The 12,498-nt window shown below is 52.1% G+C and overlaps 1 protein-coding gene across 2 annotated transcripts in view; it reads left to right on the forward strand.

The window, feature by feature from the left end:
- The window catches only part of RHOBTB2 (Rho related BTB domain containing 2), a 21,812-nt gene extending 14,666 nt beyond the window's left edge, over positions 1-7,146 (forward strand). For both annotated transcript variants that reach the window (XM_007450591.1, XM_007450592.1), the window contains exons 7-10: positions 36-186; positions 3,793-3,881; positions 4,705-4,810; positions 6,012-7,146. In XM_007450591.1, coding sequence (XP_007450653.1) covers positions 36-186; positions 3,793-3,881; positions 4,705-4,810; positions 6,012-6,229 — 564 coding nt within the window. In that variant the 3' untranslated portion in view covers positions 6,230-7,146. The remainder of the gene's footprint in view (positions 1-35; positions 187-3,792; positions 3,882-4,704; positions 4,811-6,011) is intronic.
- The last annotated feature ends 5,352 nt before the right edge of the window (positions 7,147-12,498 follow it).

Below are 12,498 nucleotides of genomic sequence, written 5' to 3' on the forward strand. Positions count from 1 at the left end.
TCACCGCAGCCTGCTCTACTCCTTCCCACCCACAGGTGGTGTTTCCTTACACAAGCAAGAGCTGCATGAGGGCCGTGCTGGAATACCTGTACACCGGCATGTTCACCTCCAGCCCCGACCTGGACGACATGAAGCTCATCATCCTGGCCAACCGCCTCTGCCTGCCACACTTGGTCGCCCTCACAGGTAACTAAGCTCCGGGGCCTCCCTGGAGGAGGAGTCGGGGACCCCCCAGGAGTCATGATTTCTTCTCTCACCTGTCTCCTCCTAGGGGACAGGCCACAAGCACCCAGGGAATACGTTTACATAAAGTGAAATACGTCAGTGCATACTGGGGTTTGGGTGAGGACATGGATGTAAAGAAACGTGTGAGCGGGGCGCTCGGTGGGATCACCTTATAGGCTCTCTCCAGAGGGTGTCTTGGCCCAGCAAAGTGGGCTCCAGCAGACGCCAGGGCCTGGTGTTCTCATTAGCTTGGCCGCACTCATGCAAGCTTAAGAAGTCAAAAGGAAAAGAACACGTTCCGCATCTCTCCCCTTCCTCCTTCCTTTCCTTTTCCTTCTCCTTCGTCTCCTTTCCCTCTTCCTCCTCCTTCTCTTCCACCTTCACTTTCCCTTTCTTCTTCTAGAAACAGACAGCAAACATGGACCTGCCGCTCCTAATTCCTTGATTCCTTGTAGATCCTGAGAGCTCGAGCTCAGCTTTCAGGATGGACCAACCCCAGAGATGGGTTGGAGCAGGGACTGAGGCAGGAGGGAGACCCAGGTGCAGGAGCTCGGGGTCCAAGGGCTGGAGGAGTGGTGGCGCCATCCCGGTGAGGGTTGTCTGGGGCCTGCTGACGTTGGAGTCGACATTTGCATTGCATTGGTGTCGGTGTTGCTACCTGTACTGGTGTTGATGTCGAGGTTAGTATCCTTGGGCGGGTCAGGGGGCAGAGAGCAGGGCCTCAGATACTGAGTTGAGGTTCAGGGAAGGACCCGGTGTCAGAGCTGCTGGGGCCCTGGGCAGATGATCAAGGCTGGGACTGAGCTATGAGGGAAGCAGTGATCCCATGATGAGAAATGAGTTGGAAGGTGGGACTTGATCCCAGGAAGAAGGGAGAAATCGTTGATCAGAACCAAATGTTAAGAGCTGAGCCTTAACATTCAGGAGCTTAACTCCCTCTGCAGAGGGAGTCCAGGGGACACCGAGGGCTTCAGGGCAGGGAGCGAGAGAGAGGCTTCTAAAGCTTACAACTGCAGAATTCCCTGGCGGACCAGTGGTTGGTTAGGACTCCGCACTTCCACTACAGGGGGGCACGGGTTCGATCCCTGGTTGGGGAACTAAGATCCCGCATGCCACACAGTGTGGCCTGTAAATAAATAAATACATAAATAAATAATAAAGATCAGAGCTGCAACAATATGTCATCCATGGTCATCCATGAAAAAGTGCTGTGGCCTTCCCAGAGCACAGAAAACTGTCCAAATTAGGCCGAGTAATTCAACGTTTGAAAGGCTATCTACAAAGAAATGACCCACGTGAAAAAAAACGTATAAAGGTGTTTAAGTTTGTTTCATCATGGCAGGCGATCAGAAACAAGTCAAATAGACACCATTGGTTAAGCACACATGGGTAATTTTCACAAGGTAGTGATTAAAAATGTTAATCACTGCTGTGTGGAAAGGCTTATAGAAAATAACACTGAATGACTTTTCCAGTGAAATGCTCCATACGTGTCAAGAAACATATTTTAAAAATGTGTTGTGTATGTACCTTGTCAAGGATCAGTGGAAAATGCCAAGTATGGTGTAATAAGTGGTGCTTTGTGTTTAGTGATATATGCTTCCTATGAAGTTATTAATTCAAGCTTAAAATTTTTTTTAACATTATTTATTTGGTTGCACTGGGTCTTAGTTGTGACAGGTGGGCTCCTTAGTTATGGCACATGGGCACCTTAGTTGCGGCTTGCCGGCTCCTTAGTTGCGGCTTAGCAGTGGCATGTGAACTCTTAGCTGCAGCATGCATGTGGAATCTAGTTCTCTGATCAGGGATTGAACCCGGGCCCCCTGCATTGGGAGCGTGGAGTCTTAACCACTGCACCACCAGGGAAGTCCCAAGCTTAAATTTTTTTTAATGTTAAATATAACACAAATACACATAATATATGGTCAGCTTAATGAAGCGTTACAAAGCAAAGGGACCCTTGCTGGCCATACCAGAAGCCCTTCACCTGTCCCTCCCAGCCACAGGCCCTTCCCCCGTCCCCAGGAGGAACCACTCTGCCTATACTCTTTTTTATGGCCTCACTTCCTTACACTTCCTCATAGTTTTATCATCCAAATGTGCATCCTTAAACACTGTAGCATGATTTTATTTTTTATATATCCTTTAAGTTTTTTCTTTTTTAATCTATAAGTACCTTGTCCATGAAAAAAAACTTTCCCTTGCAATTTGTTGGAAAAACCGCACTGATCTAGGAAATCTAGATTTTTTTTTTTACTGATTGCGTTTCTATAGTACACCATATTTCCTGTAAACTGGCCACTGGATCTAGAGGCTAGATCGGATTCACATTCAGTTTTCTTTTGGTAAGGCTGCTTCATACATTGTTTCCGTTTTTCATCAAGAAGCATAGATTGTCTGCTTTTCTCTCTTTTTGTGACGTTAGCAGCCATTGAATGTCATTGCCTGGATCCATTAATTTATTAGGTGTTGTGAAATGGTAATATTCCAATTCAGTCATTTTTTTCTTTATCTATTGGAATACTTCTAAAAAGAGAAAAACTTGCCCACACCTACTGTTCATTTACCCAGTGGTGTAGTTCATGTAGAACAGGCAGGTGAATGCTTGATTCTTTTATTTACCAGTTTTCAAGATACATTTGTTTTCCTATCATCCTTTGAGAGTGACCAATTAGTTTCTTATTATTAAGTATGCTTATGAACTCTCAGATCTGAACATACTCAGTTGGTTTCAAATAACTGCAATTAGCTTTATGGAAGCTCAAATACCTTACTGCTCCCTTAGCCTGTAGGAGTCTCTTCAAGTTGGCTGCAGAGTCTCTGAGCTTTCTGATTATCTGGAATGACAAGATGTTCCAGGTTCCTCTTGTACATTTCCGGCCCCAGACTTGGAATCGGCCATTTCTCTAAGAAGTCCTGGTTTCTTGTAGCTGGAAATGGGATTTCAAGGCTGCAATCTGTGCATTAGAGATGCTTTTGCTATTGGGATGGCTCTTGTTTCTAGGTCTTTTCCATGGACTGAGCTGGGAAATATATTTTTAAAGATAAAATACTTTATGAGTATATAGTGATACAGTTAAAATTCAGGACTAAGAGTGTTTACTTCTTCCATAGAAACGTTTTAACATGAAATGCAAGGTTAGTACACAATTTGTTACAAAATTTAAATCAATACGAACAACTTGGTTTAATCCTTAGTTCTAATTCATAGTTCTCAGCAAACCTGAGGTTTAATACCCTCTCCCATCAGTTTCAGTGGCTGCTCTGGGGGGGCGGGGGCTTTCACCCCACCTATGTAACTGCTTGGTGCAACATACATGCGTAGCTTGAAAAATCCTTTTAGGTGATTCTGATCTCCTTCATTTCCCACCTCCACTCCACCTGGAAAGTCTTGCTCTAATCCCAGTTTCCTCACTGGTAGCAGCAGACTTATATCTCCTGTGGCCTTTCCTGGCCTGTTGGGACTTACCCCTTTGCCCTGCAGTGGGCCCCTGCCAGGGGGGATAAGCAAGTGCCTGTCCACTCCCGTGGTTCTTCAGCCCGTTCCTGGCTGTGTGTGTGTCACAGAGCAATACACAGTGACCGGGCTGATGGAAGCAACTCAGATGATGGTAGACATCGATGGGGACGTCCTTGTGTTCCTGGAACTGGCTCAGGTAGGATGGCAGGGGAAGGAATCTCTCCAACATTCTCGGCTTTGGGCTCTGTCTGCCCATTTGGCAGCGAATGGGGAGGGGCTGGGAGGTGGTGGGTAGGAAGGGAACCCATTGTCAGACTTGGTTCCCTGAGTGAGCAGAGCCCATCTCATCCTCCAGGCCAGAGGATACACCCTACCCCCAAGAGGAGAGGCTGGCCATGGGGGGAAGGGACAGAGACTTCAGGAAACTGTAGGACAGGGGAGGGAAGCCCAGAATCATGTATAGACGTGGTTGCTGCCTGCTGAGGTCATTTAAGGCACACTGAGGACTCTCCATCTAAAATGAACTTCCCACCTCCATTTTCCCAAACAGGCAAGCAAAATCTCCCACACTGGCCCTCAGGGTGCCAGAAATTCTACCAGTAAAGATTAGTTTACGAAGTTAAAGCATGGCAGACACACCTGGGAAGTCAGTTTTCTAAGCCTGGTTGTCAGCACCTTAGTGCAGGCTGCTTTGGTCCCTGACAGCGGAGAGGACGGGGGGTCATATCTGAGGAGGGCAGACACAGCAGGATGCCGCCACATAGGAATGTGGATTTCTGGGGCTGCCGGGGACAGGTCAGAGGTGAGGTGGTGGTCGTGACAGTGCCAAGGAGCAAATCCAGCATCATTCCCTTACGGTTTTGTGTGGCCTTGCCTCTCGAGGTGCCTCTCGAGTCTTCATGACTTCAGGGCCTTTGCCCACCTGTGCCAAAGCTTTGGCTCTGAAGGCAACTGTAGATGTCTGTGCGCAGACCCCGCCCCTGGGGTCCCAGCACAGATGCGCTCCCGTCTGTTCCCAGTTCCACTGCGCATATCAGTTGGCTGACTGGTGTCTCCATCACATCTGCACCAACTACAACAACGTGTGTCGCAAGTTCCCTCGAGACATGAAGGCCATGTCCCCAGGTGAGCACCCCGGCTGCACCTGTGCATCTGCTTGGGTCCAAATCTCTGACCTGACCCCAGGGCACCCGGAGACTGCCAAAGACCCTTGGGCCTAACTTGACCTTGTGGGTGGGGAGCAGCCTGCAGAGGTGCATCCAGCCAGGCAGAGGGGGGCCCAGGAAAAGTGCTGGTGTGGAGGGCAGGCCTCCCTCGGGGACCTTGGGCAACTCACTTTGCCCCTCTGGGCTTCTGTTTCTCATAAGTACAGTCAGACTAGAGTTGGTATTTTTCAGACCTTTTTGGATCAGACTCCACAGTAAGCAGTACATTTTACCTTGTGACCCAGTACACATATAGAAAAATATCTCAATTGTTTTTAATGCTACTCATGACCATGACATTAATTTCATAACCTAGGAATGGGCATAAGTCACAGCCTGGGCAGCACAGGTCTGGGTATCCTCTGGGATCCCTGCAGCTTGGCCTCTGCTTAATTGATGTCTCAGGTCCTGGGGCCCACAGGAAGCGCATGGGCTCCAGGGAGAGGTGTCGCTGGCCTTCCCGAGTTCCTGCCGCTCTGTCTTGAGGTCTTCGCTGGGCGCCCTCCACTCTGCTGTGACCCCCTCCCCGCTGGCAGCTTCTCGCTGTACCCTGCCAGTTCTCCCACCCCCATTCTCTCCTCTTCACCCCTTCTAGCATTTTCTTTCTAAAGCACAGCTCCGGTCGCATCACTCCCCCGGTTCCAAACTCCCGTGGTGCTCCCCCGGCCTTCCAGAATAGGTCCAAACCCCTCAGTCCAGCCTTCCCTCCTGTCTGACCTCCTGCAACACCCCCATCCCCACTTGCCTTGGAAACCTCAGCTCTGCCAGCCACCTCTGCTGTCGCCCCAGCCAAGCCAAGCATCTTCTTGCCGACAGCTTTGCTTGCCCTTTCTGCCTCATCCTTTGCCGCAGCCTATTTTATTCTTAGCACACACTAAAGCCCTGTGTAGATCTTCCCTCTGTCTTTGAAGAATAACACAAGTGGGAATGCCTTTCCCCGGCACGTACCGTCGGCCCCACTCCCTGGGCACCTGACTCTCTTTAGGGGGCTCTGTGAAGGGATGTGGTTTGCAGGACCGAAGGCCGTCTGTGGGTCCCGTGGCAGCAGGGCAGGGGTGGGAGTCCCTCGTTTCCCTTCTCCTGACATCCTCCTCGTCAAGCCCTACTGCGTTCTGCTCCAGAAAACCAGGAGTATTTTGAGAAGCACCGGTGGCCGCCTGTCTGGTACCTGAAGGAGGAAGACCACTACCAGCGGGCCCGGAAGGAGCGTCAGAAGGAGGACTATCTCCACCTGAGACGGCAGCCCAAGCGGCGCTGGCTGTTCTGGAACAGCCCTTCCTCGCCGGCCTCTTCAGCCACCTCCTCGTCCTCCCCATCTTCCTCCTCGGCTGTGGTCTGAGATGCTGCCACCCTCTTCTGACCCCGCTGCTGTTGCCCCCACTTGTTCTTGCCCCTCTGCTCTTCTGCATCGCCCCCTCCACCTTCCAGGGACAAAGGACTCACATAACCGGGACCCTACGGGGAGGAGCTGCTCTCACCAGCCAGCATAGCTCAGCAGAGAGAGGAAGGAGCCGTGCCTCGTGGGTCGGAACAGGCGCCCGGGGAGAGGTCCTGATTCTACAGCAGGGCAGGAGACGGCTCCTGGGAGGTGGGGAGCGGGGAAAGGGCTGAGGGCTGTGGCCTCTGGTCTGTGGGTTGGAGAGCCCTAGAATCAAAGGGAAACGCTCCCAGCCGTGAGGCCGTGTGTCTTGGTCTGCGGAGGCAGCCTCCTCCCTGTGAGCGGCCGTGAGCAGGCAGGGTCGTACCTCTGTTGATCGTGTGTTTGCATCAGTGGACTTAGAGGGTTGCAAATGTTTTGTGGGCATTTGCACGTGGAACCTACTCAAATCCTCACTGGAGAAGTCAGGGTAGAAATTAAGCCTTCAGAACCCAACTCAAGGTTTCCACCCCTGGGGTGCAGCTGCCAGAGGCCGCAAGTGGAAGGCTGGCCCTCTGCCATCATCCCTCCCAGGGCTGTGGGCATCCAGGCCTGAGAAGGGCGGCAGAGGTTGCTCAGAGCTGCAGGCCTAGAAGCAGTGCCTCTTGGTGCAATGAGAAACTTCTTTCTCCCCCCTCCTTCACCGCTCAGATTTGGAGATGGAAACGAAAGGAAACAGCTGGAACGGGGAGAGAAGGAAGGGAGTGATGGGGGCCTGGGTACAGCAATCCCATGCTCCTTTGGGCTCCTCCCCCTGCCTCTGGTTAGCATGGCTTCTCCTGGGGTAAATTTAGCAAAAAACCCCAAACAACAATGAACAGAATCACCACCAACAAAAACATTGTCGCCTCTATCCCCTCAAAGGAAGAAAAACAGAAAAAGACCCTGTATGGCTTACATTTCTATAATGCCAAACAGGGTTCCCCATGTGGATGAGACAATGGTTGAGACGGTAGAATTGACTCCAGTGCTTTTCAGGAAAGCAGTGTCACCGTCTGTGACCGAGGACGCTCTGGCCCTGCTGGTTGACCCTGGGCAGCACGTTGCATGCCCTCAGCATGCTGGGGATGAGGTTTCGAGGGTGGGGAGGGTGGGCTCAGGCATCGCTGTGGCGTTGGAGACACGCGTTCGCCCATCATGAGAATCAGGCTATCCTCACCTTTATCAGGTAACTCCATAACATGTATGAATGTGTTGGAGGGATGGGGTGTGGTAGGGGTCAAAGGTGAGGAGAAAGGCACTGACATGGAGAACAGGAGACCCTGTCATGAAGGATCATAGCGCATGGCCTCACTCAGTGCTGGCTGGTGATAAAAGGGAAGGAGAAAAAATGGGGGAATTGAACAGGAGCGAAGCCAAGGTCAGTCCAGAGAAGAGGTGGGAGAAGACTGGAGGACTGGAGGATTAAGACAGTAGCTTTGGGGAAAAGCTGGGTCGTAACGGACCCTCTCCACATTTTCTAATCCTGATACGCATTTCACTCCCCACACCCTTTGTAGATTTAGAAGACGAGTCCCTCTGATGAAGGTGGAGCCAGAGAGACTGAGCTCCTGGCCTCAGAGCTCAGGAGTCACCTCGTCTGAGAAAGATGCTTTAGGAAGAGGAACTGGTTTTTGGTCCCAGGGCCCTAGGTGGGCTCCACCACCAAGAGGCTGGCTTTAGGTCTGGGATAGAACAAACCCAGAAACAATGGAAACTCTGCATCAATTTTTTGGTGCCAAGACCTAGGGATTTGAAATTAAGTCCTCGTCAAGAGAATGAGCAGGAGGTGGCAGGTCAAGCGGGTCTAGAGTGACTGTGCCCCGTGTTGTTGTCGGAGCCCCGGACTTGGAGGCCATGGCTGCCTCCCCTCCAAGTCCGTCTCCAGGTGGCGGGCTGGGAAAGCAGACGTGTGCTGCCCTCTAGTGGCCGGTTAGCTCCCTGCCGCTGAGCTTGGGGCGAGCCTGAGGAGCAGTGGGCGGGGCAGAAGGGGAGCCTCCAAGGTGGGGGGTGCAACTCTGCCCCCAGCACCTTCACTGTGGGGGGGGGACAGAGGAGGGGCCGGGGGGCCTCTCAGGAACTCTAGGTGGGTGGGAGAGCTAGGGCCTGAAGTCCAATGGCAAGGGAATTGGGGCTCCAAGAGGTTGCAGGGCTGAGCCGCTGGGCCCACTGATGAGGATGCAGAAAGGCCAGCGGGGAGAGAAAGGGAAGGTGGCCCAGGAGTTGCAGGAGGCCCCCAGGTGAGGGGTCACAGAATGACCCCAGCAAGCAGGGGCCCACCCCCGCCTTCCCAGCAGCTCTGTCAGAGCCGGTCTGCACCTCAAGGGAGCCCAGCAGGCCCAGGTGTGGCCCAGAGACCTCACCTGCGGAGGCTGTGGGGAAGCCGGGCCAGGCTGGGGTCCCTCCCCCAGGGGAGGGGCAGGGAGGAGGGGGTGGATTCAGGTCCCCCAGGAACCTGGCGCCCGGAAATCCAGAGTCAGAGCAGGAGACACCCATGCGGGGCGAGCTTGAGCCCGAGGCATAAAAGGGAGGAGGATGGAGCCGGTCGCACAGCAGGAACACACGCGCCTGCCCCCGGGCCGCTCAGCACTGCTCCAGAGGACGGGAGGACGGGGGAGAAAGCACACACACACGCCTCTTTTTATATAAAATTGCATATTTAATTTGGTCATGAATTCATAAACACATGAATATTTTGTACCTAATGGCCTTTCTCGTATTGTTTGATATTTCCAACAAACTCTTCTAAGGTGGGAACTTCCAATGGAGAGGAGCATGAAAAGATACCCAAGCACTAATGAAACACTAATTAAGTGCCTATCGTGGGTCAGGTGCTATTTCGACTGGATATAAAACAAAAAAGACAACTTCATGCTCTCATTCAGCTTACCTTAAATAAATAAACATGACGAACACTGACAAGGCTAATACTTCAGATGGGCACTTAAGGAAGTCCTCCAAGAAAGGAACAAGGGATGTGAAACATGACTGGCAGTAATTCATTTATTTCTCCCTCTGAAGATGAATGCAGAGTGTCCTACACAGATGGAACAGCAAAGGCAGGAAACGCCTGACTCCCAGGGAAGGGAGGGGCAGCAAAGCGTGACCTCTGGAAGGAACAGGGAAAGGGCTGCAGCACCAAGGCCACCGAGGTAGGACCCCTACCAAACTCCACTAGAACACCATGCCCTGAACATGTCTAAATAGCCAATTCTAGTTTGGGCCCAGCCATACCATTCTTGGACACACAAAGTTCGGAGATGGAAAAGACCAAAAACTTGAGAATTACTACTTGCATAACATTATCTTGCCACGACTGGAATACTACAGAGATAGGTGGGATGGAAGGAGGGCTGAAGTGGTTACAAAATATTTTTAAAAGTAAGAGAAAGTGGTCTACCGTCCCTCAGCTGAGGGTGCTGCCATGCATCTTCCTTATTTAGGCAGAGTAGTCAAGTGAGGAAACCTCCCACCAAGCGCTGGGAGGGGCAAATGGAGGAGGAAGAATCACAAAGGGAAGCCAGCTTGCAAGCCTTCATTCTCAAAACAAGATTGCAGTATAGAGATTGACAGAGATAGCAGAGTAGAAACACCCTGAGTTCGTGTTCTCTCACAGGCACCCTAAATTACAACTATTTGCAAAACAACCATTGATAAAAAAGATCGGAATCTACCAGCATAGATCTTCTGCAACTAAAGACATAAAGAAGGAACCACAATGAGATGGGTTGGAGGGGGGCAGACTCACAGTGTAATCAAGTCCCATACTCCTGGGTGGGCAGCCCACAAACTGGAGAATTATATTGCAGAGGTTCCTCCACAGGAGAGTTCTGAGCCCCACATGGGGCTCTTCAGCCCAGGGGTCCTGCACCAGCAAGTTGAGCGCCCAGAGCATTTGGCTTTCAGGGCATGCAGGGCCATTAATTTTGGGTGTCCCAAAGGACTGGGGGAAATAGAGACTTCACTCTTAAAGGACACACATAAAATCTCATAAAATGCACTGGGACCTAGGGCAAAAGTAGTAATTTGATAGGAGCCTGGGCCAGACCTACTTGCTGGTCTTAGAGCATGTCCTACAGAGGCAGGGCATGGGTGCGGCTCACCCTGGGGACATGGACACTGGTAGAAGCCGCACTTAGAAGCTCCTTCTAGTGTTGGACACTGGTGCTGATAGGCATCATTGTGGGATCCTCCCTCTAGTTCATGAGCCCCAAGAGCTAATGAGTTGGGTGGGGCTGGCCAGCCCCACCCAACAGCCTGTAGGTACCAGTGCTGGGATGCTTCAGGCCAAACAGCTAACTGGGCTGGGACACAGCCCCAGCCAGTCAGCAGACAAGCTGCCTAAAGACTTCCCGAGCCCACAGACGCCTGTAGGCGTGCCTCCAAACATGGCACTGCCCACCAGAGGGCCAAGACCCAGCTCCACCCACCAGTGGGCAGGCAGGGGCCCTGCCCTCCAGGAAGCCTTCACTAGCCTCTGGACAGCCTCACCCACCAGGGGACAGACACCAAATGCAAGAAAACCACAATCCTGCAGATTGTGCACAGCAGGCAAGACCCTGTCCTGGGAACAGCTGGGACACAGTCCTGCCCACTAGCAGGCCAACAAAAGCTTCAGGACACCCCAGACCCCATACCCAACTGTGTCAGGAACTAGCTCCCCTGCACCAGCGATATGACACCAGCTCTGGAATTCCTGGGCCCTGCAGCCAGACCCCAGGACAGAGCTCTGCATGCCAGTAGTCTGGCACTAACCCCAGGACCTGGCTTCAGCCACCTGACTCAGGACTTAGTGGCCTGGCAATAAGCCTTGAAGCAATGCTCTAGTCATCCTTCCTACCAATATGCCTGACACAGAGTCCTTGTGCAGCCAACGGGATCCCAGGAGGCCTCACAATGCACCCGCCCCAGCCTGCAGAACCCATGATAATGTGGTAAATTTCCCATTTAGCACATATCCAATATGGACTAGATGCCATTCAAAGGGTTCAGTGCAAGTTCTTTCCAAACCTGGCATTGCCCAAATATCCTGAACCCTCACTGGCAGGTGAGCACAAATGGACTCGTATGCACATGAACACTGGGATGCCACTGGCTGGAGCCAGGACCCTGCACAGGAACTCCCTTCCCAAGATGATCTTGGGAGGCCTCAAGAAAGTGTCTTCCCAGCATCCACACCTGTCTAGGCATTGCCTCGCTCCCTGCCTCTGGCCATCCCTCTGGCTGGAGCTCTACCACTGAGGTACCACCACACCTAGCTCTGTGTCCACCAGCATCAGCCCTTAAAAGCCCAGCAGTCTCTGGACGGGGGAAGACAAATATTCCCTCCCTTGGTGGCAAACTCGGCTATGGGGTCTCAGGCAAGGTTGCTCAGGCTGTCAGTGACTCTCCACAGGATCGGGGAGCTCAGGCAGTTCAGCTGGACTAGTAGCCACTCCACTGGTCCTAAGCTCCTATTTTCCTCCCAAACACAGCAACCTCAGGCTGGCTGGGCCCTGGGGTCCTCGCCTTCATACACCATGTTGCTGGAGTTAGGTAATTCTCTGTCCCTCCTGGATGTTCTCACACCTCTAACCGAGGGATCCCAACACAGACCTCATCCACACAACAGATGGACCTAATTTCAGCTCCAGCCTAGCCAGTTTCCCCATGAACTGAAACCAACCTAGGTCTCAGTATTATCCTGGTTTAGCTGCTTTTTAAAGATAAACTGAAACCTAGTAGGGTTAAGTAGCTTTTCAGAGATGACATAGGTAGGAAATAGTAGGAACAGGAATTCAAACCTTGATCTCTCCTGAGAGAACTTGAGCATCTTTGTTCTTCCTACTCCTGCAGGCTGTGCCATTTGCCTGTTACTCGCTCTGACCTCTCCTCAGATACGTGGGAAAGGCTTACTCCGACCTGCCCCCAGAGCAAGCCCCAGAGACCCACTGCTGAATAGGGAGACTAAGGCAGACGTGGAGGGAAAGGGCTGAGCAGAGGACAGGAGGAGCCAGGGAGCCTGGGAGTAGGGCCTGGAGGATCACTGAAGTCATTGGCAGAGAGAGGGACTTGAAAGGTCTGTCATCAGGGACTCCCTGCCCTCCCAAATGGTGCACTGGCATGGGCTACTGGTGCTCACTGCCAAAGTTAAGCACAGACAAGCTGCGGAGGTGAGAAGAAACTAACAAAAATCAACTAGGGGGTTCCAGTTTCCGGTCTGGGATATAAGG

This window comes from Lipotes vexillifer, unplaced genomic scaffold, assembly GCF_000442215.2.
Source record: "Lipotes vexillifer unplaced genomic scaffold, Lipotes_vexillifer_v1.1 scaffold567, whole genome shotgun sequence".
Lineage (NCBI taxonomy): Eukaryota > Metazoa > Chordata > Mammalia > Artiodactyla > Lipotidae > Lipotes > Lipotes vexillifer.